The sequence below is a fragment of the Kogia breviceps genome, chromosome 9 (assembly GCF_026419965.1).
Source record: "Kogia breviceps isolate mKogBre1 chromosome 9, mKogBre1 haplotype 1, whole genome shotgun sequence".
NCBI classification, from domain to species: Eukaryota; Metazoa; Chordata; class Mammalia; order Artiodactyla; family Physeteridae; genus Kogia; species Kogia breviceps.
The window spans coordinates 115,548,004-115,571,289 of record NC_081318.1 but is presented as its reverse complement, the minus strand read 5'-3'; the positions used below and the strand labels follow the sequence as shown (position 1 = coordinate 115,571,289).

Below are 23,286 nucleotides of genomic sequence, written 5' to 3'. Positions count from 1 at the left end.
CTTCCCCGGCACAATCAAGGGCACTGAGTCATCAGCGTCCCCCGTCCTCCAGACGGCAGCTGGGAGGCCCGGATGTGGGTTGGGACCCTCTACTGTTAGAGCCCTGCAGCTGAGCTGAGAGCAAAGGAACAGGGCTTGTGGGCGGCAGTCACACTGCATTTAAAAGCCCGGTGGAGGGGCTTCCCTGGTGGTGCAGTGGTTGAGAATCTGCCTGCTAACGCAGGGGACATGGGTTCGAGCCCTGGTCTGGGAGGATCCCACGTGCCGGGGAGCAACTAGGTCTGTGAGCCATAACTACTGAGCCTGCGTGTCTGGAGCCTGTGCTGTGCAACAGGAGAGACCGCAATAGTGAGAGGCCCATGCACCACGATGAAGAGTGGCCCCCGGTTGCCACAACTAAAGAAAAAGCCCTCACACAGAAATGAAGACCCAACACAGCAAAAATAAATAAATAAATACAATTAAAAAAAAAAAAAAAAAAAAGCCCGGTGGAGTCCGGCCCCCACAAGCTCCCGAGTGGTCTTGAGCTCACACCCACCTTCTCCTCAGCCTTAACCTCTGCGCCGCCATCGCCATCATGCTCGGTAGCAGCAGCTGCAGTCGCCTGGCGCAGCCCTCAGGTGCTCCTGCACCCCACTCCAGCCCCCGGCCCCGCTGCCGCTATCCAGTCAATTCACTGCCAGCCCCATGGGTCACATGAGACAGATGAGCAGCGTGATGCCCGCTGGATGACATACTTCAGTGAGCCAGAGACTGACGCTTGGGAATTGCACAAATGGATGAACGTGCTAGCTGGCTATGATCTGGTTCCAGAACGCAGAACCACGGCAGGCATGCAGACACTTAAATGATTTTGCTAGTGCAGCTCACATCCTAGAAGTTAAGGTCAAAGCAGGACCTCATAAGGAAATCTACCCTTACGTCATCCAGGAACTTAGACGAACTTTAAATGAACTGGGAATCTCCACTCCAGAGGAACTGCGCCTTGACAAAGTGTAAACCCCACGGATGGGCTTCCCAAGGATTTACTGATAATGCTACTTGATTGTAAACAATCACCTGGAAATACTGATGATAACATACTACCTTACCGGTACAAGTTTTCCTTTTTGAGTACCAAACCATGTAATGTATCGATAACTTGGACTTTAATAAAAGGAAAATGAGTTTGAGCTGAAAACAAAAACAAAAACCGCACCCAGGAGTGAACGGAGCTGAGCAGAGAGCAGTTTGGGGAGGAGAGACAGCTGTCCCTGGCTGCCTGAGAGTGTGGAAGGCTGAATTTACAACGTGTCCATACCTGGAGAAAGAGGTGTCATCAGGAAGGACCATCTTCCCTGCAGGTGAGAAGTCGTCTCCAAGCTTCAGGGAAGGGAGGCTGTCAGCCTGATCCTAGACAGGAAGGCCGGAGCTGCTGGCAGATAGGCCAGAGACCCAGAGGAGGGCAGGTGTCTCCTGGGCCCGAAGGCACCAGGTTGCAGCACTGCATGGCTGACCTCTTCTGGCCAAGGAGGCACTGTACACAGTAGGCAGAGCGCCAGGCACTGCTTACTGGAAGTGGTTTCTGATTCCCAAGGTTTCCAGGGATGGCCCCTTCCTACAGGCAGGAGGCACAAACCAGGGCAGCTAGGATTTTTATTCTATTGTTAAAGGCAAAGCACCATCCTGGCCACAAATCTAGAGGGCTCACAGCGCTGCCTGCCCTGAATCCAGTCCATCCAGTGCGGGAATCAAGCTGCCTCCAGGCTGGGAAGCCCGCTCCACGCTCTGTGCTCGGCCCCAGGAGAGGCCGTGGACAAGCTTAGGAGGGCGCTGCTGTGGGTCCACGCTTCTCTTCTCTGTGCCTGAAGCTGCGCAATGGGTTCTGGGTTTTCGCCTTCTGTGGGGGCAAAACTGTAGATTAGCTGTGGCGAGCAGACGTCCGCGTGCGCAAAAGAAGACAGACTCAAGAGAAGGGGGTGCCGTTGCCACTTGGCAAGCCGTACAGGCCGTGAGCCAAGGACAGGAGCTGCTGTGGACACCGCAGGGGCCCACCTTCTTCCTCCTGTAGCTTGAAGGATGAGGAGGGCAGTGGGGACAGAACAGCAGGTCCCCCTTTGCTCCTGAAGCTGCCCTGTGGGTGGCCAAGGGAGAGCCCTAGCACCCACAACTTTGATCAGTAGCCTGGAGTCTGGGGCCAGTCCTCCGGACTTTTCTCCTCCCTCCTGAGGGCAAGGGGCGAGCACATCCTGGCGACAATGGAACAAGGTGGGAGGGGAGCCCTGCGGCTATCACCGAGGCCCCAGGGGACATACCTTGGCCTTCTTAGAGGAAGGGGGCTTCTTCCGCTTCTTGTGAGGGCGGACGAGGCCACGAAGAGCAGGAGGAACTGGAAGAGATATCTGACTCAGCGGCCACGGCCCACCCCGTGCGCCAGCTCCAGCCCCTCTCCTCAGCCAGTGTCCGAGAGCCCGCCAGCTCCACCCTCCAGCTGGCTCCCACGGTGCTCTCTCCCACTCTGAGCCAGTGCCTGGCACTCCAGTCCACACTCAAAATGCCTAACAACACACGACTATCTATTATCACACGTGCACAGGGCCAGAAGAACAGCCATCCCCAGGGGTGGGATTCTGGGGACTTTCATTAAAACACTTCTTTACAGTATTTAGATTTGTCACAGTAAGTACGTAACAGAAAAAAGAAAATGCTGGGACTCCCCTGGTGGTCCAGTGGTTAAGACTCCGCTCTCCCAATACAGCGAGGGGGGCGGGGCAGGTTAGATCCCTGGTCAGGGACCTAGTTCCCATATGCCGCAACTAAGAGCCCACATGCCACAACTAAAGATCCCACACGCTACAACTAAAGATCACGCATGCCACAACGAAGATCCTGCGTGCTACAACTAAGACACGGTGCAGCCAAAATAAGTATTAAAAAAAAAAAAAAGTAAAGAAAATGCTGCTGAAACAAAAAACCCTTCATGTAATTTCTTTCTATGTGGCCCCTCCTCCCATATCCTTCCTCACCTGTCAGGCGCCACCATCACTGCTCGTAACCTGCTACATGATCCCTGGGCTCTGCTGTCACTCCCACCTGCCCATGGCACAGCACAGGGTCCCATCCAGCTAGGCCACACAGGTCCTGACAGGCCTCTGGGCATCACACCAACACACCCTCCCACGTCACCTTGACCCCTTTAGGTCATACGCTTTTGGCAAAGACTTTGCTCCTTTGTGACAGAGAGGATGGAGTCCCCTCCTGAGGCAGGAGATAGAGGGGCCCCAAGTTAGACATTTACAACTAGCCTCCTGTTTACACTTTGAAAATAAGATAATAACAGGAACAGGATAAAAGCCGCTGGACTTTGTCTCTTGTGGACACACCTCAAGGTAACGGGAATGGCAGGAACAGAGAGGGGTTAAGTGCTGCTTTGGTAAAAGATAAGGAGACCACATATTTCTCATTCTTGGGGTCAAGGAGACCTCCCAGACTATGCATGAGCAAAACAGTTCCTCGGGGGAGGGGGCGCTAGACCATAATATGGTCTGCTAACCTCCCAAACACCCTCGTGCTGGAATCCATCTTGGCTAAAAGATGCACGCGCACATCTGGCAGGGCCCTGAGTCAGACCAGATACAGACTTGGAGCCACGCAAAGCAAGATGACTGGCCAGATGAAAACTGCAAAACTGCCTCCATATAGGTGACTTAAAGCACCCCAAAAGCTCACAGCTGGCTCGTGCGCTCTCTCTTTCTCTGAGCCCACCCATGCTTTCTCTGCACCTATCTTCCCTCCTGATAAAACTTTACTTACCTCACTACTTTTTGCTGAATTTTAAAGAATTGCTGAATTCTTTCTTCCAAGCAGACAAAAGCCAGGGCCCTGCTCCTAGGCACCACTCGTCTCTGGTGGTCTAGGGGCTAGGATACGCCGCTCTCACCACCACGGTCCGAGTTCGACTCCCGCTCAGGGAACTGAGATCCCACCTCAAGCTGCCACACGCTGCAGCCACCCGAGAACACTCCCACCCCTTCTCCCCCCTCTCTTCTCACTCCGCAGACCAGGACCCCGGCTGGTTTCCCCTCCAGCTCACTGTCCTGGGGGAACCTGGTATTTTCCTGTATCTCCTGGATCCTTCCCTTCCACCCGCTGGGACCTCTCCTGCCACACCTGCCAGTTTATGCCAATCCAGGGGGGTGCTGGGGAAGGGGGCCTGCACTCACCACTCCTCTTCCTTAACCCACTTTAAGCATCTTCAGCATAAAAGTCACACATACCCGTTACCAAAGACACAAAGGACATCTTACCCAGGTGTAAATGGAGCCAGGCTCCTGAACACCTCAGCTGGGCTTTGGCCTCCTCTACATCATAGAAACCATCTCAGGGTCCATTCTTGTCCTCACAGCTGCAAGCCAGACACCCCTTGTCCCCACAAGGTCTGTTCTCTGTCCTCTCTGCCAACTGTTCTAGGGACTCCAGCCACCCCCCCACCCCCAGCTTGTCCTGGTCACTAGTCCCAAGTCTTCTCCAGCTCGAGCAGCACTGCCTCTTACCTGCGACCCCCCCTGCACCTGGTCACTCCCTTCCACGCCCAGGCGGCTGCTTGGCCAGGCACTGGCTCGCTCTTTCACTGGGCCAGGCTCTGGGGCGAAAACCCCTGGCCTTGAATGCCTGGTTTCCCGTCTCCTCAACAGAGAGAGCAATGCCTACCCAGGAGGCTGTGCGGATGAGTTCAAGCGAGTGAACAGAGGTGCGTTTGTGTCTGTGTACATGCTTGCTGCCCAGTCCCCCTGGTCCTGTGTCAGCCCAGTGCACGGCAGCTGAGGGACAGACGGCCACCCCATCCCCCAGCCCCGCTCACCCAGGTAGTCAGGGACGTGGCCCAGGTGAGGCTTCACCACAGCAGGGTGCAAGGGCAGGTCGTGCCGCAGCAGCTGGAGATCCCTGGGGTTGTCTTCAAAGTACGTCTGGCGGGGGAGAGAAGCGGGCACTGCAGCGTCAGTCCTCTGTTTGCAATTTCACAGGGGGGTTTTTGAACAGCTAATCCATCTTTCAGAATTTCAAGGGCTAAGGTTTCACACCGCCTTCATCTGTGGTCACCTGGTCACCCTCCAGAGCCAACTCCTGATCTGGTTTCTCAATCTCCCCTCAAGTGCGCTGCACACGTGGGAAGGCATGTGTCTCCGTTCCCACTCCCCTTTCTGTGCGGAGGTCAGGAGCCTGCCACATCCTCCTCACTCATCATCACCCCACGGGCCGTCCTGCACTGACACACAAACAGCCGCCTCTTCCTTTTCTGTGTAACATGCACCACGTGGATGCACCCGACTTGGCTTTCTGCATCTCTGTGGAGGACTCCCGGGTGTTTCCACCTGGGGAATCACGACAAACGCGGGAACACGTGCAACTGTGCACGTCAAGAGAACAAACTCCAGGAGTTGTGATTCTGATGGACACGGCCACTGTCCACCACAGAGGCCAGGCTGATTCACCTCCCAACAGGACAGCTGGCGTCCTTCACCTGCTCTTGGCCTGTTTCCTCCCCACCGACCTGCTGAAGGCGCAGCTAGCTGGCCAGTTTACTACCTCTCACACTCATAGCAGGGCCAGCCTCCTGGAAGGGCGATGCCCTGAAGCCTCACCCCTCCCTCCCCACGGCCCCTCACCTTGAGCTTCTCGGAGTGCAGAAGCTCCTCCTTGATCTCCTTCAGCCTTGCCTCACGGATGGCTTGTTTAGTCACTGAGCGCATGGCGTCCTAGGGGCAGACACCAAAGGTCAAGAGGGCGGGGCTGCCCAAGCCAGCCCTCTGCTGGGGTGCTCAGCAGCAAGGACCTGACGCTGGGTCCTAGAGAAGCCCCGAGCACTCCCGACCCCAGGGGGCCCCGCTCACCCTGCAGCGGTAGCGGAAGCCCTCAATCTCCTCCATGCGGAACTGGTAGGGAAGCAGGACAGGGGCTCCGCTCCCTGTGGAGGAGATGGCAGTGAGGCTCCCCTGGGCTGAATGCTCAGGCTGGGGTCTAGTGGGGGCCTACTGCTTAGAGGCAGGGGTGAGGCACCCGTCACCCTGGGGCGAAGCAGCCGGGGAGCCAGCCCACTCCTTCCTGGCAGCGCACCCGTACGCAAAAACACCTGGCTCTCACGGACAGTTCATGACAGGTGATCCACACTGCTGTGGCCAGGGCGGCTTGCCATCCCCACGTCCTGGGTTCCCGTCACATCTCTCAGCCTCAGGACCTGCCCACCTGCCCACTCTCCTCCTTCAAGACTACTCCAGCCACGAGGTACCCGTGATGACAGCCGCGGAGCAGTAAGGACCACCAGCCCTTTCCGTCAGATACCGGCCTGTCATAGTAGCGTCCGGGGTCACTCGATGTTTACGACAAAAGAAGACGGGGTGGTGGGGCGGGGGGTCTTGGCGGTGCAGCAGGGGCTTCACCCATTTCAGGTAAGGAAACCAGGGCACAGAGAAGCAAGGCCCAGAGTCGTCCCTCGATACCCCGTCAAGCGATGCCCCAGGCCACCTTCTACACAAGCCCAGGGCTCAATGCCAAGTGGTGAGCATGTTCTTTCTCGGCCCATGTGGCAAGCAGCAGTGAGGCCCCACAAGAAGCCCAGGCTGGACCCTCCACCCATAACCCGCTGGATGGTGGAGCAGCCCTGCCCAGCCCCGGCTAGCGTGCTCTTCCTGCAGCCTGGAATGCTGCCCGGCTGCCCTGCTACAGCATGACCTCCCGAAGGCGCCGGCGCAGAACCCCCAGCAGCCCCCTCTCCCAGGGTCTCCTCTGAGAGGTCACCAGTCCCACCCTGTCTCCCAAACCTCTTCCCTTGGCCCTTCTGCCCCATGAGGCAGAGAACAAACATGACTTTGGCCAATTACACGACGGCTCTGGACCTCAGCTGGCTTGACTGTGAGGGGGACAGCACCTGCCACCCAGGGAAGGGCAAGGACAGGTGGAGGGACATGGCGCACAGTGTGGCCAAGTGTGCGGGTGGCTGCTGCTCGTGCCGGTGTCCATGCTGCCATCACCACCACCGGGTCTCGGTGTCACGGCAGAAGCCTGGCCCTGGCGCAGGCCAGTGAGAGCTGGGCTCTTACCTCCACTGAGAAGCTCCTCGATCTTGCCCAGCTGGGACTGCTCCGTGGGCAGCACGAAGGTCAAGACTACGCCTGGGTTGTTGGCACGCGCCGTCCTGCAAGGAGACGGCCCCGCCTGTGTCTCGGGCTATGTGTCCTACAGTGTGCCCTCCGTCCAGATGCCCAGCCCGCCACACCCCAGTTCTCCTACCTGCCGGCCCGATGTATGTAGGCCTCAGGGGTGGGGGGGACATCAAAGTTGAGCACAGCACACACGTGGTGGAAGTCTATGCCACGGGCCACACCAGCCTCCGGATCAGCGGCCCTGCAGGAAAACGCCCCAACCTCAGACAGACCCCTCCTCTCCTCCAAGGCCACGTTCTCAAGCTTATTTAATCAGCAAAATCTCTACACAGAGCCTTGTATGGAACTACAAGACCCTGACACGTGTAAGACTCTTAAGCATCAGAACTGGAACAGGAACTAGGGTAGTGGGGGCAGCCAAACCGGGCTCTGACCTCAGCTCTGGGGCAACACTGCCCACAGGCAATCGGAGAACAATTCCCAGCCAGCCAACCCGTTAGGCAGACAGAGACTGGGGACTCCTCTTTCCCCCTAAGAAAGACCCTCCCCAAAAGTCACAGCCACTGGAGGCTGGGCCGCCTCCCCTCAAAGGATGACGGCGCGCCAACAAACCAGGCATCTGGCCCTTCATGCTGCCCACGGAGCACGTGTGTTGGCCCTTCAGTCCCTTCCCCCATACTCACAGTCTTCTAAAACGCTGAAAAGCGGGTCTCCCTGGTGAGGGCTGGGAGGAGAGAAGCGTGGACTCACCTGTTCCGCTTGGGTCCTTTGCCCCGATGCTTGCCCTTGGCCGGAGGCCCCAGAACTTCAGCATCTGTTGCTATGACACAGTCATAGAAGCCTTGGTTGAACTGTGAGATGATGTGGCACCTGTGGCCCGAGAGCAGACGGAAGTGAGCCCCAAGAGCAGGCTGGAGGTGCCTCTCCCGCCCCCTGCCTGGTCATGACGGTCACCCCTTCTAACTCTTCCCTCTTCTTCAACTCTTCCCCACCTTAATCTTCGTGCCTCAACCCCCTCAAATGAAGATGGAATTACGGTAAGTACCGCAGAGTTGTGACAGATAAAGTCAGCGAGGCTCAGTCAAGCCCAGAGCCTGGCACTAACTTCAACCAGAACATGGGAGAGGGCACACCTGGAGCGCAGTGGGAGCTCTCCATTGAGCACACAGGCGGGGATGCTGAACTGCTCCAGGAACAGGCGCAGCCGGTAACTCCGCTCCGTTGTGTTGACAAAGAGCAGAGACTTTCCCCGAATCAATGACAGCTTGAGCAGGGCATACAGCAACAGAAATTTGTCTTCCTCAGTCTCACAGACCACCTGAAACTGCTGTAACTGGTCTGGCCCTGGCAGCTGGGACTCCTGTAACTTGAGGGTAACCTAGGGGAGGGACAGGCCTGTGGTCAGGAAAGAAAAGAAGACAGAAATGCTACTGCAAGCCACTGGCTCACCAACCACAGCACAAACGTGTTAGTGCAGGGCACCGTGGGTCCCCTCCAACTGTGTAATGTTAAGAATTCAAAGCACGCTAACCGTTGTAGTGTACAGAGAACATAAAACTACACATTAACATTTGGGGCACAGAACAAAGAGAAACACACTATAAATGACTGTAGTGAGGAGAGAACCCCTATAGCAGCAACCTTTCTGAAGAGTAAAGTTCACATAAGGTGAGAACTTTAGCCCTGCTGCTCAAAGTAGCCTTTGTGTCCCTTGCGGGGTCCCTTCTCAGGCTTTAGGCAGAGCATGGTTTGAAGCCCCCAGCGGACATCTGGGAACTACATAGTGACTTGAGGTTGGGGGATAGGGGGATGGTTTACAACTACCGGCTTCTAGCACATCAGAACCAGGAATGTTAAATCAATAATTTCCCACCCCAAATAACAAAGGGTTCCTTTGAGAAGGGAGAAGCAAGTCCTTTTGAGTATCATGTCAACGCCTCCAGATGCTTCCACGGGGTTCTTACCGGGTTATGCAGTACCAGCTCCTTGAGGGCTTGTACATCCTCATTAAAAGTAGCCGACATCAGAAAAGCCTGGTAAATCCGGGGCAAGTGACTAAAATGAAACAGAGCCCCATCAGACGCCAGCTCCAAAGCCTCTAACTGTGGCAGATGAACTGGCCCCCTCGCTCTAGGTCCTAGTGTCTACTCACAACCCCTTTTCCTTACCAGAGAAGACTCTTGAGTTCCTCCTCAAAGCCGAAGGAGAAAAGAAGATCAGCCTCATCGACCACCAGCAGCTCCAGGGAGTCTTGCAGTTTCAAGTTGTCTTGTTGCAAGTGGTTTAATATGCGGGATGGGGTCCCCACCACTACATCGGGCTTCTCCATCAGCACAGCTCTGCAGGTGGGCAGCACCTCAGTATTGGGGAGAGGGTAGCAGCTGGGACCTCACCCTGGATTAGCCCTCTTTCTTGCTGCACACAAACCCAAACCCACATCCCAGTGCAGACTCACTCCCCTACAGCCCTGTTGCTTTCACCCACCTCTGAGAGGCTGAGTCTTCAGTGGCTGAGACATTGGCCACCCGGATGTCTCGAGCACAGTAGGCAGCCAGCTGCTGAATCATGGACTGGGCCTGCCGTGCCAGTTCTTTGGTCGGCACAAGGACAAGGGCTCTCACAGCTTGCTCTACCGCGGGGCCTGTCTGCAAGAGACGAATTAAAGACTTCGGCCAGTCGGTTCATGTCATCACGGCCACCGCATGCTTTTCTCTACCTCTTCCAGACAATCTGACCCAACTGCTGTGACTTCCTCACAACAATCCAGTTGTGGTCTAGTCAACCCTTCACTTACTTTACCCACCTCAGAATGTAGATAGAAAACTCTTTTCCCAAGCACTGACCTCAAAAAGGATAACTTACTTTTTGGTTTCAAAGTTACTTAAAATGTACCAGTGAAGCCATTGGTTTTTCACAATAATCCTACAGATGGGAGGAAAAAATGTGCCCACTTTTTATAGCATAAACAAAAGAAAGCGATTTACTCAATAATACACAAAGAATGGTGGTCGCAGGGCGCGGACTTAGAACTCAAGTAACCTGAATCCCAGGCCAGAGCGTTTTACCACAAAACCACCAGGTTCTCTCAGGCCACGCTTCACGGGTAAGAGGTCAAAGGAAAACCCGGTTCCTGGGAAAGACTTGGACGCGTGCGGGGGGCGGGCACAGCTTTCTGAGAGGGCACGACGCAACTCAACTCCACTTGCTACTCCCTTTCCCGCCCCTCCCCCGACTCACCGCTTTCCTGTGCAGCAGCAGCTGCAGCATCGGAATGGCGTAAGCGGCGGTCTTCCCTGAACCCGTGCGGGCCCGAGCCAGGAGGTCCTTCCCCTCCAGGGCCAGTGGGATGGCCTTTTCCTGGATCAGCGTGGGTCGCGACCAGCCCAGGTCGGTGACGGCCTAGAGGAGACAAGGGACGGCTCAGGCGGCACGCTGCCCTGCCGCCGCCCCTCTCCACGTCGGCCCGGCTCCTCAGCCCTCCCCGGTACCTGTAGGAGCCGGTGGTCCAGGCCCATGTGTTCGAAGCCCAGCGGCGCTTCGGGATCCTCCATGCTGCTGCTCTGTAGCGACAGCGCGCACGCGCGACAGGAAGAGCACGCGATGACGCGTGGGCTGGTCAGAGCAGCAACCAATCAGCTTCAAAGGAGTCAGCACGTCCCGGAAGCCATGGCTTCTGGTGTTCTCCGGGTGCTGCGGCTACGGCGGCTCGTGCGGCCCGGGGTCTCGGGGAGGGGCGGCGAGGGTCGGCGACCCCGCCCCTCCTCGGGTCCCTTCCTCAGGTCCTCACCAGTTCCCTGACACGACCTCCAAATGGCGTGCTAGGTTAAGGTTACCAGCGGCAGGAACAGCCTCGCCCTAGCAGTGATGCCAGCATTAGTTATATTGACAAATCAATGTTTAGAGTGCTCGTCTGTGTACTACCTAAGAACAGGCATGCTGCGGGTGGTAGCTTACCACGTTTGGGAAACACTGGTGAGTCCTGCGCCCTTTCCTACCATTATGCATCTGGGGGAATCTCTGTCAGGTTTATGTGTAAGCACTAATTGCTCTGCCACCTACTGTACTCAGGAAAAGTGCACCAGCATATGTGTTCCAGGCCTGTTTGCCTGTAGCAGTGGTGGGAACCGTGAATCTGTAACGGGGCAATGGCTTTGAGAGTAGAAAGCAAGTGACGCTGGGTGTACCAGCGTATAACAGAGGTCACCAAGGCTGGGCTAAGTAAGGTTCAGGGCCACAGGCAATCCAAAGGATAGGCTATAGCAATTGGATTGTACGAGGATGAAGGTTGGAAGAATAAGTGGCATGAGAAAAAAAAGGTAGGTTGCTCTGGGGTTCCCAAACCTAGCAGCCCATGTGGCCTGCACAGCTTGGTTAAAAATAAGAATTCTTGGGAGTTCCCTGGTGGCCTAGTGGTTAGGATTCCAGGTTTTCACGCCGTGGCCCAGGTTCAATTCCTGTTTGGGGGAACAGATCCCACAAGTGGTGCAGCGCAGCCAAAAAAAAAAAAAAAAAAGGATTCTTAGTCCCCACCTGTATTAGTTTCCTATTGCTGCTGTAACAAATTACCATAAACTTAGTGGCGTAACACAAACTTATTATCATATGGTTCTGTAGGTCAGAAGTCTGACAAGTCCTCATTAGGCTGAAATTACAATGTTGGCAGGGCTGCATTCCCTTCTGGAGGCTCTAGAGGAATAATCCCTTTTTTGCCTTTCCCACCTTGGCTTGTGGCCCCCTTCCTCTATCTTCAAAGCTGTTAATGGAGGGTTGGGTCCTCACCTCGCATCACTGCAACTTTCCTTTGCCTCCCTCTTCCATTTTTAAAGAAACTTTGTTATGACATTGGGCCCACCCTAATAATCCAGGATAATCGCCCTATTTTAGAGGCAGATGACAGCAACCTTAATTCCTCTTTGCCATGTTTGGTAACATAGTCACAGGTTTCAGGAATTAGTAGCAGTGGTGGACATCTAATTGGACATCTTTGGGAGGCTATTATTCTGCCTACCACACCACCCCAAACATAAACCTACTTAATCAGCTGGACCTGAGTGTTGCCCAGGAATCTATATTGACGAGTTTCTCACGTGACCCTATGAATCTACTCTGACATGGGCCCAGCATGAGAGCCAGAGGTTAGGCTCTGGCTGTTCTTAGGGTGAGAACTGAGAGCAATTCATGCACCACAGGTAAAGTGGGGCTGGGACCAAAAGATGGAGATGGGGACTGCCAGTCCTAGTGAGAGCTGGGGACTGGGCCAGGGATGATGGGATGAGTAGAATGGCTCCTACGCCCCACCCCCTTTTTGTGGTTAGGAGGTAGAAGGCTGTTTGATAAGGGTGTTATATAACCTAAGAAAGCAAGACTTTCAGAATGGAACCAAGGTACTCTTGGGGGGAAAAAAATCACCAGAATTCCTTGGATGTAGCCAAACTTTCAGAAACATTTTCCTAGGCCATAATGTGTCTGAATACCACATGCCAGTATGGAAATCCTTCTTTTCCCCATAGCCACCACCTGTTAGCCCGTCCTCTGGCAATCGAGATTCCAAGTGCCCATTAGTGTAAAGGTGTGCTATACTCCCACCTTTGTCCTCATTCCACTCCCCTTCCTATCAAAAAATTCACAGGAGGAGAAACTGAGGACACACTGATGTATCAGCATAATTGAGATGCACAGCCGGACAGACTGTTGAAGGCCACCCCAGCACTTCTGTGTAGTTTCCTGTATTCCCAGTCCAGGCTCCAGTGTCTGATTTGCTGGCTAGATTCCTAGTAACAGTCACAGAGCAGAAGTGTGTTCCCTTCCTGACACATCCCATGCTCCCCAAGAGGCTCAGGCCAGAGGTCCACACACTGACTAGTTCCAAGGCTACCTGATTTTCCCTGTGTTAATTCTATGAAGACAATTAAGAACTATTTCAAATATCCAAAGAATTTTGGAAGAGTCATTTATGGAATTTCACCTCACTGGACCGTTAACGTGGCCATCCAGAATTAGAATTTTAAAAATATCTACAAAAATATTAAATGACAAAGCCTATCAAACTAAATTGCATATACTTTTATAAGTAAAAATAGGTACACACATGGAATAGTATAGAACGTAAAGAGAAAAACAAGAAGGGCAGAATTTAGTTTTGTACGTCAGATAAATAATGTATTTTAAGTAAATAAAACCATGAAATAAAACGTCAAGAATGGCAACTAAGGGCATTAAGTTTTATACAGCAGAAGGGCATGAGGGAAGTACACTAAGATGTGTTTAAATTTATGGTTCCAGGGAGCTAAGAAATGGGTATGTAATCTCCTCACAGTATTCCTTGCTGTCAGGTCTACTTGGTTGACCTCTGTGAATGGCTGAGCCACGACCCTGTCCGTTCCCACAACCCCGGAGTCTCCAGTCAGGCCAGGCTCTAGCACCACAAGCCCACATGCTGAAATCCACTCCGGGTCAGCCGCAGAGGCCCCAGACCAAGAGCCTTTCCTCCACTTCCCTTTGTGCCTCCCCTCTGCCCACAGCCTCTTATTTCATTTCAAACACAGCTACTACAACACGCTTTATTTCACTGGAAAAATCTGTATAAAGAACCAAATCTGGTTCCCACGAAGAAAACATTTACCACAGCTTAAATAAAGGTTAAGGGAAATGGAAGGGTAAGAGTGCCCTGCCTTGTGCTAGCTCTGTCACTGCCTCAGTCTGAACTCAGGCCCTGTGTGATGGAAATCACAGGTGTCCCAGAGAATTCTCTGCCTGGCCCTCTGATTAGGCCTTGAGAGCAGCTGTGATGTCTGCTTTCTGGCCCTGAGAGCTGAAATCCTGAGAGCTGAAATCCTGAGAGCTGCCATGGTAGTTAGTTATCAAGAATGCATGGATAAACAATGCAGAAGGGACTGCATTGGTGTTTTTAGCTAGTCACACAAAGGCAGTAACACTTCAACTAGGAAGGAAAATATATAATTTTATCAAAAAATAGTTCTAATATATAGAAAAACATTTCAATCCTCTGGGGCTTTTGCCCCTTATTTACATTCACGAAGCCACTGAGTGAACCCAGGACTGACGGGGGAGCAGTGAGGTGGGGCCTTCTCGGTGGGGCATTTTGGTCGCCTACTTTCTAAGCAGACGAAGAGAAAGGTTAAAGCAGTAGGAGACATTTGCTCATTTTGTGACAGGATGGAGAGGAATCACTAGTGGTGAAAGAAGCAAAACTTAGTCCTGGGTCAGTTCTGACTCCCCACAAACCCCAAGACAGATCTTTGAAAGCCTGGACCAGTGTCCTGTGTCCTTGAGAACCAGTGTTAACAAGTGGCTGATCTGAATGCTTTGTTGCCATGGAACCAATGTGGCTTATATTCTTTTTTTCACTGTTTCTTCCCTCAAAATCCAGATGGATAAGGTATTGGGTGGGGAAAGTACCAAACAACTGAGGTGACAGGAAAGGGTCACATGGAGAGGGCACTACACCAGCTTCTTGGCCTCAAAGAAGCTCTTGAGGTGACGCATCTGCCAGATGCCAGTGAGGATGAGGATGACGGTCTGAGCGATGGACCACCACAGGACTCTCTGGTTGGTGCTCTCACTGATCAGACGGAAGCGCTCTTCACGATACTGCGTAGGACAATGGACGCAGGATTAAATGTGCAGGAGAGACAGTCCCAGCATTTGCGAGGCCCCTCCCTCCTGTGCGAGGACTCAATTGTGGGACCAAACGCCTTTTGAAATACTGCCTCTGGTTCCCCTGGAAGTGCCCCAAGGAAGTGACACGCTGCCCCTCCACAAGCATCTCTGCTAGGACAGAAATCATGCTCTTACCATTTCAGCAAGATCCCAATGTAAAGAGGTAGGCAATGGCTGTTGCTAGAGTGTGAACTGTCCTCCCTACCCTTTATTCCACGGAGCTGAAAAACGGCTGATAGCCCTCCATTCCAGTCTTTGAAGAGCTGACCTCCCAAGCAGGGAAGGCCCCAGGCCGAAACTTCCAGTAAGTGTAGTGGGTATAAAGGTCAACTGCCATGTCCAAGTACAGTGACATGCCCTTACCCTTTGGTAATCCTGCTCCTTCTGGATCTGTTCCACCTGATCCAGCAACTGGCGGGCTCGGAGCTGCAGCTCCGTCAGTTTATCCTTGGCAGCAATCTCGGGGTAGTTGTTGGCATGCTCCCCGACCTGGATGTCTAGGTGCACACGCTAGAAGGAAACAGGGTTAGACCCCAAAGTCGTAAGGTCAGAGACACTCTGAGGTTATGGTGTCTAAGTGGTGGGACCTCCGATGGTCTGTTCCAGGCTGTGGAACCCACTCTTGTCCCTGGCTGTGGGACAGAAGGGCAACGTCTATTTCTTGCTTGTGATTGTGCCACAAAGCGTTACAAATGATAAGGATAATAAATCAAAATTTTGTAACCAAGTGAGAGATTCTGAGCTATGGCCAAAGAGAAAATTCTCTTACCAGTCTGCCGCCAGCAAAGAGAGCCATCCTGGTAGAGTTGGAGTGCAGGCAGATCTGATGGTCACCAGGAGTGTGGGAAGTGAAGGTGAAGCGGCCCTCTGAGCCGTACTGCCGGGACAGCACCACCTGCAGCACAGCAATCAGTGAAAGCCCCCGCCTCTACTCTGACCTCTTCAAGTGCAAGCTCATGTCTTCTGAGCGCTGTCCACCCCAAGAGCTCTAGTGAAGGCGGCCTCACCTTGCCTTCAGGGTCCTTCACCTCCACATGCATGCCCAGGCCGGGGGTCGAGGGTAGGAAGATCTCCTTCTGCTTATCCCACATTTGGGTGCGGTAGTTCCCTGAGGAGCAGACAGAGCCGTCACAACCTACCTAGTCCGTCTGGCTCCCACACTCCGCGGGGCGCCGCGGTTCCCAGGACGCCGGGCAGGGGGCACTGCTCCCCTGGCCACGGTCGGGCGCCGCTAGGAGCGGGGAGCCGGACCGCGTCAGTAGGACACGCAGGGCCCTGTCCACCCTCGCCCCGCCTGACCGATAACCATGGTCTCGTCGGGGATTTCCTCGATGAAGCAGCGCTTTTCGGTCTCGCCGATGTGGAAATACAGCCCTCGGGCGCCCGCCGCGCACAGCGCGATGAGCAGCAGCGCCAGCAACCCCATTGCCCGCCGACGCCCAGCCCAGACACCTGCCAACGCGCGCCCTCCGCCCAGTGCGCATGCGCGCACCTGCGCCCAGCTCTCAAACGGCTCAGCAGGACCCGGCGCAGAATACGCGTGCGCGGTACCTCCCTCCCTGCGTCCGCTCTGACCCGCCCCGCGCGCGTCCTCCAGGCCAGGATGCACAGCCGAGGGGCGAGTGCGCACGCGCAGGACGCTCGGGTGTTTCCCTCCCGCTCTCTGGCTGCGCAGTCGGTTTGGTCACCTGCCAACGAGTGGTTTACACACAGTGCGCATGCGCGCGCCTACGCCCGGCTACCAGTAAACGCGGCACGGCCGAGTGGAGAGTAATCGTGGACTGACGCCTTCTTTCCAGATACTGTTTAGAGTTCTCCTGGCCTGGGCCGGGGCTTGGGTTCCAGATCTGTACGGTTGGAGGGCGGGCCCCAGATCTGGAAGATTGGGCCGCCCGGGGCGTCCGGACTCGGGGTCCGCGCAAGGCGGGAAAGTCGGAGCCCAGGGGCCGACGGGCACTTCCCGAGACCCGGGCTGGGCAGGTGTCGGTGTGAGAGCCCTTCTGGGGTGCACGGGCCTTAGGGGCGTACGGTGCCGCCTGAAGGAGCGGCCCGCCCGGCCTTTGGAGGCCCTGACCTGGGAGAGGAGGCCTTTCCTGGATGGGGCTGCAGTCCAGCCGACAGGAAACGACATTCCGAGCCAGTGGGTCTCCAACAGGCTTTTAGGTGTTCCTGATTTTTGGAGTTTGTTGGGTTTTTTTGCATGCGATGTCGGTGTTGCGGTGGTTTTTTTCTGACACTCCCCTGCTAGGGGTACACACTGAAGTATCCACAGATAGTCACCCAGGGGTGCTGACCTGGGAGAGGAGGTGGAGATTGGGCTCCAGGTGAGAGATGTGTGGGAGGAGGGACGATGCGAGACGGTCCAGTTGTCGCTAGACTGCTCCCAAAGGGCGGGGCGAGGCTTGGCGGCGTCTCCGTCTGTGTTCTCCAGCCCGTATTGCTCTCTCAACTTGTCCGACTGCTCATTGTTCCCTAGGTGAAGATCTGGGACATGCAGTCCCTTGGACTGCGGGTCTGCTCCACTGGCCCGCAGTGGTCTGGGGCTCAGAGTGGAGAGAAATGTGGAGCAGAACGAAACCTGGCCTCATGGCTCCGATGGGCCCGTGACAGGTGCAAGTGGGGACCCAGTGCTTGCTCTGCTGCCTGCCTACCTTGCTAAACACAAAGAAACGCTGTAATAGCGTGCTTAGTGTTGCGTATGCTCCTATTTATCGCGAAAGAAGTGGGATTGAACCAAAGTAAACATCCTTGTAGAATTAAAGAAGTTTTACAAGGCAAACCTCCCTGAGCAGCAGCAGTTCTGCAGTGAGGATGGAAAACAAGATCTTTTTTAGAAGCTGGAAATTTGGGTTTCAGTATGAAATCTGATTGTTAAATGTTAGCCTATGACTCAATTCTTCTCTAATGGAATGAACAACAAGGCACAATCTGGCCACATTCAGCAGTCAGTCATGTGAACAACATGTGATCTCATATAAGTCCAGTGGGGGACAGTCTTCTGGTTTAAGTGACTTAACCTGTTTGCCGGCTCCTCCCTTCAAGGTTCTCTGCGTCTTTCTCCTTCCTTTCTTTGAACAAACTGGTACAACTTGAGACTGAAGACTGGCCTAAGAAAAATGAGGAAAGTATGAGGAAAACTCAGAATGAGTAGGTCCATGAGGCCTGTTTACATCTCCTAGTTACAGCACCCCTCTTGTGGGATGGAGGAAGGTGAAAATCAAACCAGAAAGTTTCTTACTGGGCATGGAATTAGAACAAAGAAAGGTTGAAAATTCGTTTTAAATTTTCTAATAAGAGAATTTCGAAACATAAAAGTAGAATAACTACAATGAACTTTCATATACTCATAAACCAATTTCAACAACAATCAAGATTTTGCCTTTATTTCATTTATCCCTTTCTGCACTTTTGTTTCCTCAAGTGTGTTAAAGACTCCCTGGACATCATATAGTTTCACCTATAAATATTTCAGTGTGTCTCTAGCAGAAAAGGACCGTTAAAAATACCATTATCATACCCGACACAATTAAAAATCGTTCTTTAATAATTCTAATACTTAGTATACAATTCCTCCCCCCTCCCTGTCTCAAAAAACTTTGGATTATTTAATCAGGTCTAAACAAGGTCTGCTTACTGCATTCATTGATACATCTCTTAAACCTCTTGATACACAGTAGTCCCCCCTTATCCAAGGGGGATACATTCCAAGACCCCCAATGGATGCTTGAAATGTCAGATAGTACCAAACGCTATATATACCATGTTCTTTTTCTATACATATCTCAGATAAAGTTATAAATTTATAAATTAGGCACAGTGAGAGAATAACAATAACAAAATAGAACAATTATACTTTAATAAGAGTTATGTCAATATGGGCCCTCAAAATATTCTGTTGTACAAATTTAAGTACCTTAAGTTCTCATCATGCACTGTGGTTATAACTTTTGAAGTTTGAGATTCAACAGCAAAACCAGCATGAATTTCTTTTTTCCTTCTTTAAAATTCCACAGAAGTTTCGTCCTTAACATAGATCTTAGTAACTTCAGCATATGATTTTTTTCTTATTAAGTCAAGAACGTTCACCTTTTCAACTTAAAGAAATTTACAGGGCTTCCCTGGTGGCGCAGTGGTTGGGAGTCCGCCTGCCGATGCAGGGGACGCGGGTTCGTGCCCGGGTCCGGGAGGATCCCACATGCCACGGAGCGGCTGGGCACGTGAGCCATGGCCGCTGACCCTGCGCGTCCGGAGCCTGTGCTCCGCAACGGGAGAGGCCGCAGCAGTGAGAGGCCCACGTACGGGAAAAAAAAAAAAAAAGAAAGAAAGAAATTTACAGCTTCTCTTTGGCATATCTGAATTGCTATCATCACTACTCTTGCACTTTGGGGCCATTATTAATTAAAATAAGGGTTACTTAAACACAAGCACTGTGATACTGGGCTAGCCAATCTGATAACTAAGAGGGCTACTAAATGGGCAGGATACACTGGACAAAGAGATGATTCATTTCCCAGGCAGGACAGAGCAAGATTTCATCACGCTACTAAGAATAGCGAGCAATTTGAAATTTATGAATTATTTCTGGAATTTTCCATTTAATATTTCGGACTGCAGTTGACCACAGGAAGCCAAATCCATGGATAAGGGGGACTACTGCATTAACAATTCCCCTTCCCTTTTTGTTGTTGATGGTGATGATGATGATGCCATTTACTTATTGAAGCAACTGGATCATTTGACCGATAGAATTTTCCACATTCTGGATTTGGTTGATTGTTTCTTCATGTGTCATCTAACAGGTTTCTCTGTCCTTGGTACATCCTTCAAACAGTTAAATCTAGAGCCAAGGAGGAGTTACAGTAAGACAAAATGTGTTTTAATCCATTAAACCCATTACCCTTTTTTAAAGCTCATAATTTTGGACACAATTCCAGTAGCCTTTAGGGGCTTCCTTACATTCTTTTGTACATTTCCTGCCCTAGACACAAATTCAGCCATTTATCCAAGGAATCCTAATTCACTTTTAGCAAGAAATGGTATCTGTATTTCTAATTTTTTTTAGGAGGACCCTGAAATTTGTCCTAATTGATGGGTAATTGTAAGAAGATTGCATTCCCCACAGGAAGAAACCTGCCTTAAGTAATCTAATTCCCGAGGTCCCAAACCTTTTCCCCTCAAAGGTGGGAGGCAGGCATTTCTGCCAACACTTACCTGGGCTAGCTATCCCTTCATTCATTCATTCAGCCAGTACCTGCTGAGTAGCCATTTGTGCCAGACACTGTTCTAAACCCTGGGAACACACTGGCTAACCAAACACAAAAACCCTTGTCCTCAAGGATTTACTTTGGTTATTGTCTGTCAATAAACAAGATAAATGAGTAAATATATAGCATGTCAGATGGAGGTAAGTATCAAGGAGGAAAATAAAGGGAGTATAATGAGTTGAATGGTGGCCTGGAAAAAGACATGTCAATGTATGAGTCCCAGGAACCTGTGAATGTCACCTTAATTGGAGAAAGGATCTTGCAAATGTAATTAAGGATCTTGATGAGATAATCCTGGATTATCTATGCAGGCCCTAAATCCAATGACAAGTGTCTTTATGAGAGACACAGAAGATACCTCACACCCACCAGGATGGCTACTATTTAAAAAAAAGAAAGAAAAACAGAAAATAGCAAGTGTTGATGAGGATGTGGAGAAACTGGAACCTTTGTGAACTGTTGTTGGAAACATAAAATGGTGCAACTACTATGGAGAATTGTATTGAGTTTCCTCAAAAAATTAAACATAGAATTACCATATGTCCCAGCAATCCCACTTCGGGTAGATCTCTAAAAGAATTGAAAGCAGGATCATGAAAAGATATTTGCATATCCATAGTCATAGCACTATTCACAATACCCAAGAGGTAGAAGCAACCCAATGTCCATCAATGGGTGAATAGATAAGGGATAAACAAAATGTGACACATATATACTATGGAATATTATTCAGGCTTAAAAAGGAAATTCTGCAATATGTTACAACATGGATGACCCTTGAGGACATTATGCTTAGTGAAATAAGTAGTCAAATTCAGAGAAACAAAGTACAATGGTGGTTACAAGGGGGCTAGGGGGAAGGGGAGAATGGGAAGTTGCCTAATGGGTACAGAGTTTCTGATATGTAAGATGAAAAAGTTCTGGAGATCTGTTTCACAGCACTGTACATGTACTTAATGCCATTCAACTGTACACTTAAAAAAGAGAGACAGAGGGCTTCCCTGGTGGCGCAGTGGTTGAGAATCCGCCTGCCGATGCAGGAGACACGGGTTCGTGCCCTGGTCCGGGAAGATCCCACATGCCGCGGAGCAACTAAGCCCGTGAGCCATGGCCGCTAGGCCTGCGCGTCCGGAGCCTGTGCTCCGCAACGGGAGAGGCCACAACAGTGAGAGGCCCGCGTACCGCAAAAAAAAAAAAAAAAAAGAGAGAGACAGAAAAGGAGGTGGCCATGTGATCACAGAGGCAGGCATTGGAGTGAGGCAGCCACAAACCAAGGAATGCCTGGAGCCACCAGAAACTGGAAGAGACAAGCAATGAAATCTCTCCTAGACCCTCTGGAGGGAGCACAGCCCAGCTGACAACTTGATTTCGGACTTCTGCACTCTCTAATTGTGATAGAATGAGTTTCTGTTGTTTCTAATCCAGTATGTTTGTGGTAATTTGTTATGGTAGCCACAGGAAACTAATATAGTGAGTGTCTCGTCAGATGTGGGATGGGATACAGAAGAGTGGCCAAGGAAGTTTCTCTGAGAAGATGCTGTGTGAGAGGCCCGTAAGGGGCAGGTTACATGGATACCTGAGGAAACAGTGAAAGCCCCAAGGCTGTTGTGTGTCTGATGAATTGAGGAAGGTCAAGGAGGCCAGTATGGCAGGAGGAGAGAGAGTGAGGGGGAAAGTAGGAGTAAACGAGGCCATAGATGGGCGTGGGAAGACGAGGTAGGGTTTTTAGACCATTTAAGGACTTTGTCAAATAAATGAGAACCTCTTAGGGGAGTTTTGAGTAAGGAATGACTTGATCTGTCTTAGATTTTTTTTTTCATAAATTTATTTATTTAATTGTCTGTCTGTTTTGGTCTGCGTTGTGTCTTCATTGCTACATGCAGGCTTTCTTTAGTTAAGACAAGCGGGGGCTACTCTTTGTTGTGGTGCACAGGCTTCTCATTGCGGTCGGTGGCTTCTCCTGTTGCAGAGCACAGGCTGTAGGCACACGGGCTTCAGTAGTTGTGGCTCGTGGGCTCTAGAGCACAGGCTCAGTAGCTGTGGCGCATGGGCTTAGTTGCTCCGTGGCATGTGGGATCTTTCTGGACCAGGGCTCAAACCCGTGTCCCCTGAATTGGCAGGCGTTTTATTAACCACTGCACCATCAGGGAAGTCCTGTCTTAGATTTTTTTTTTTTGCGGTACGCGGGCCTCTCACTGTTGTGGCCTCTCCCATTGCGGAGCACAGGCTCCGGACGCACAGGCCCAGCGGCCATGGCTCACGGGCCTAGCCGCTCTGCGGCATGTGGGATCTTCCCCGACTGGGGCACGAACCCGTGTCCCCTGCATCGGCAGGCGGACTCTCAACCACTGCGCCACCAGGGAAGCCCCTGTCGTGGATTTTTAAATGATCCTCTTCAGGCAAAAGATAATCATTGTAAAATGTAAACAATGAATACAAAATATTTTTGTAAGTTATGTTTAATTTCAATTAGGCCTTTGTCCATCTTGCAGTTTACAGGAAATTCAGACGTTAGAAGACATCATGAGGAAATAATAAGGTAAATCCAGAATATGGAACAATTGACTCCAACCTTTCAAAAACTAAAGCCAAAAAAGGGGCGGGGGCAAGTGGGGGAAATGTAAATACTAATTTAAGAAAGTAAAGATGGATAATACTGATTAAGACATGTGAACCTTGATTGGACCTTGGTGTGGTAGAATGTCTGCGAAAACCTTCTCCAACAATCCCTCCTGTCTCCATGTCCACATGCTGCTCTTCCCGCTGAGGACTGGAATCCATTTCCCCTCCACTGGAATCCGGTTTTGACCCTGTGACTTGCACTGACCAATTAAATACAGTGGAAGAAAAGCTGTATGGCTCTGGTACCTGGACCTTAAGAGGCCTTGTGGCTTCCATTTTCACTCTCTTGGAACCCAGCTGATATGAGATCCAGCCTGAGCCACCAGTTAACAGAATGAAGCTCTTTTGGATCCTTCAGTCCCAGAGGAGCTGCCTCAGTCAATACCATATGGAACAAAGATGAGCTGTCCCCACCCAAACCACTCTATTCAATTATGCCACTGGAAAAAATGAAGATACTCTTTATGAACTGATATATTTATAAACATTTCCAGGATATTTTGCTAAGTTAAAAAAGCAAGGTGCCGAAGAGAGTACATAGTATGCTATCTTTGGTGTTTGTATTTGCATGAAAAATGCTA

General features: G+C 51.7%; 3 protein-coding genes across 4 annotated transcripts in view; all 3 read right to left on the bottom strand.

The window, feature by feature from the left end:
* The window catches only part of NPC1L1 (NPC1 like intracellular cholesterol transporter 1), a 52,506-nt gene extending 51,127 nt beyond the window's left edge, over window positions 1-1,379 (bottom strand). The window contains exon 1 of the mRNA XM_067043048.1: window positions 1,301-1,379. The gene's annotated coding sequence lies outside the window, so the exon portion shown is untranslated. The remainder of the gene's footprint in view (window positions 1-1,300) is intronic.
* On the bottom strand, window positions 1,132-10,747 carry DDX56 (DEAD-box helicase 56). Its single transcript, XM_059074621.2, has 14 exons — window positions 10,628-10,747; window positions 10,377-10,538; window positions 9,624-9,784; window positions 9,308-9,478; window positions 9,104-9,194; window positions 8,273-8,517; window positions 7,890-8,009; window positions 7,267-7,380; window positions 7,077-7,171; window positions 5,871-5,944; window positions 5,646-5,735; window positions 4,841-4,946; window positions 2,295-2,368; window positions 1,132-1,879 (listed from the first exon to the last, which is right to left on the bottom strand). The coding sequence occupies exons 1-14, from the start codon at window positions 10,688-10,690 to the stop codon at window positions 1,802-1,804; spliced, it is 1,644 nt and encodes a 547-aa protein (XP_058930604.1). The 5' UTR covers window positions 10,691-10,747; the 3' UTR covers window positions 1,132-1,801.
* A 2,938-nt stretch (window positions 10,748-13,685) lies between these two features.
* Window positions 13,686-16,358, bottom strand: TMED4 (transmembrane p24 trafficking protein 4). 2 transcript variants are annotated; one of them, XM_059074626.2, is made up of 5 exons: window positions 16,119-16,358; window positions 15,827-15,927; window positions 15,589-15,714; window positions 15,183-15,329; window positions 13,686-14,750 (listed from the first exon to the last, which is right to left on the bottom strand). In XM_059074626.2, the coding sequence occupies exons 1-5, from the start codon at window positions 16,243-16,245 to the stop codon at window positions 14,601-14,603; spliced, it is 651 nt and encodes a 216-aa protein (XP_058930609.1). In that variant the 5' UTR covers window positions 16,246-16,358; the 3' UTR covers window positions 13,686-14,600. The 2 variants fall into 2 exon arrangements, with proteins under 2 accessions (XP_058930609.1, XP_066899117.1); XM_067043016.1 differs by having other exon boundaries at window positions 16,272-16,339.
* Window positions 16,359-23,286: the final 6,928 nt, after the last annotated feature.

Excerpts from the sequence above, each read along its gene's own strand:
- DDX56 (XM_059074621.2), bottom strand. The coding sequence starts at position 10,690 with ATGGAGGATCCCGAAGCGCCGCTGGGCTTCGAACACATGGGCCTGGAC. Across the intron at positions 5,945-7,076 it reads CGAGGAGCTTCTCAGTGGAG|GGAGCGGAGCCCCTGTCCTG; the intron begins GTAAGAGCCCAG and ends TCTCCTCCACAG. Across the intron at positions 5,736-5,870 it reads GCTTCCGCTACCGCTGCAGG|GACGCCATGCGCTCAGTGAC; the intron begins GTGAGCGGGGCC and ends GTCTGCCCCTAG.
- TMED4 (XM_059074626.2), bottom strand. The coding sequence starts at position 16,245 with ATGGGGTTGCTGGCGCTGCTGCTCATCGCGCTGTGCGCGGCGGGCGCC. Across the intron at positions 15,928-16,118 it reads CGACGAGACCATGGTTATCG|GGAACTACCGCACCCAAATG; the intron begins GTCAGGCGGGGC and ends TCTGCTCCTCAG. Across the intron at positions 15,715-15,826 it reads TGAAGGACCCTGAAGGCAAG|GTGGTGCTGTCCCGGCAGTA; the intron begins GTGAGGCCGCCT and ends GCTGTGCTGCAG.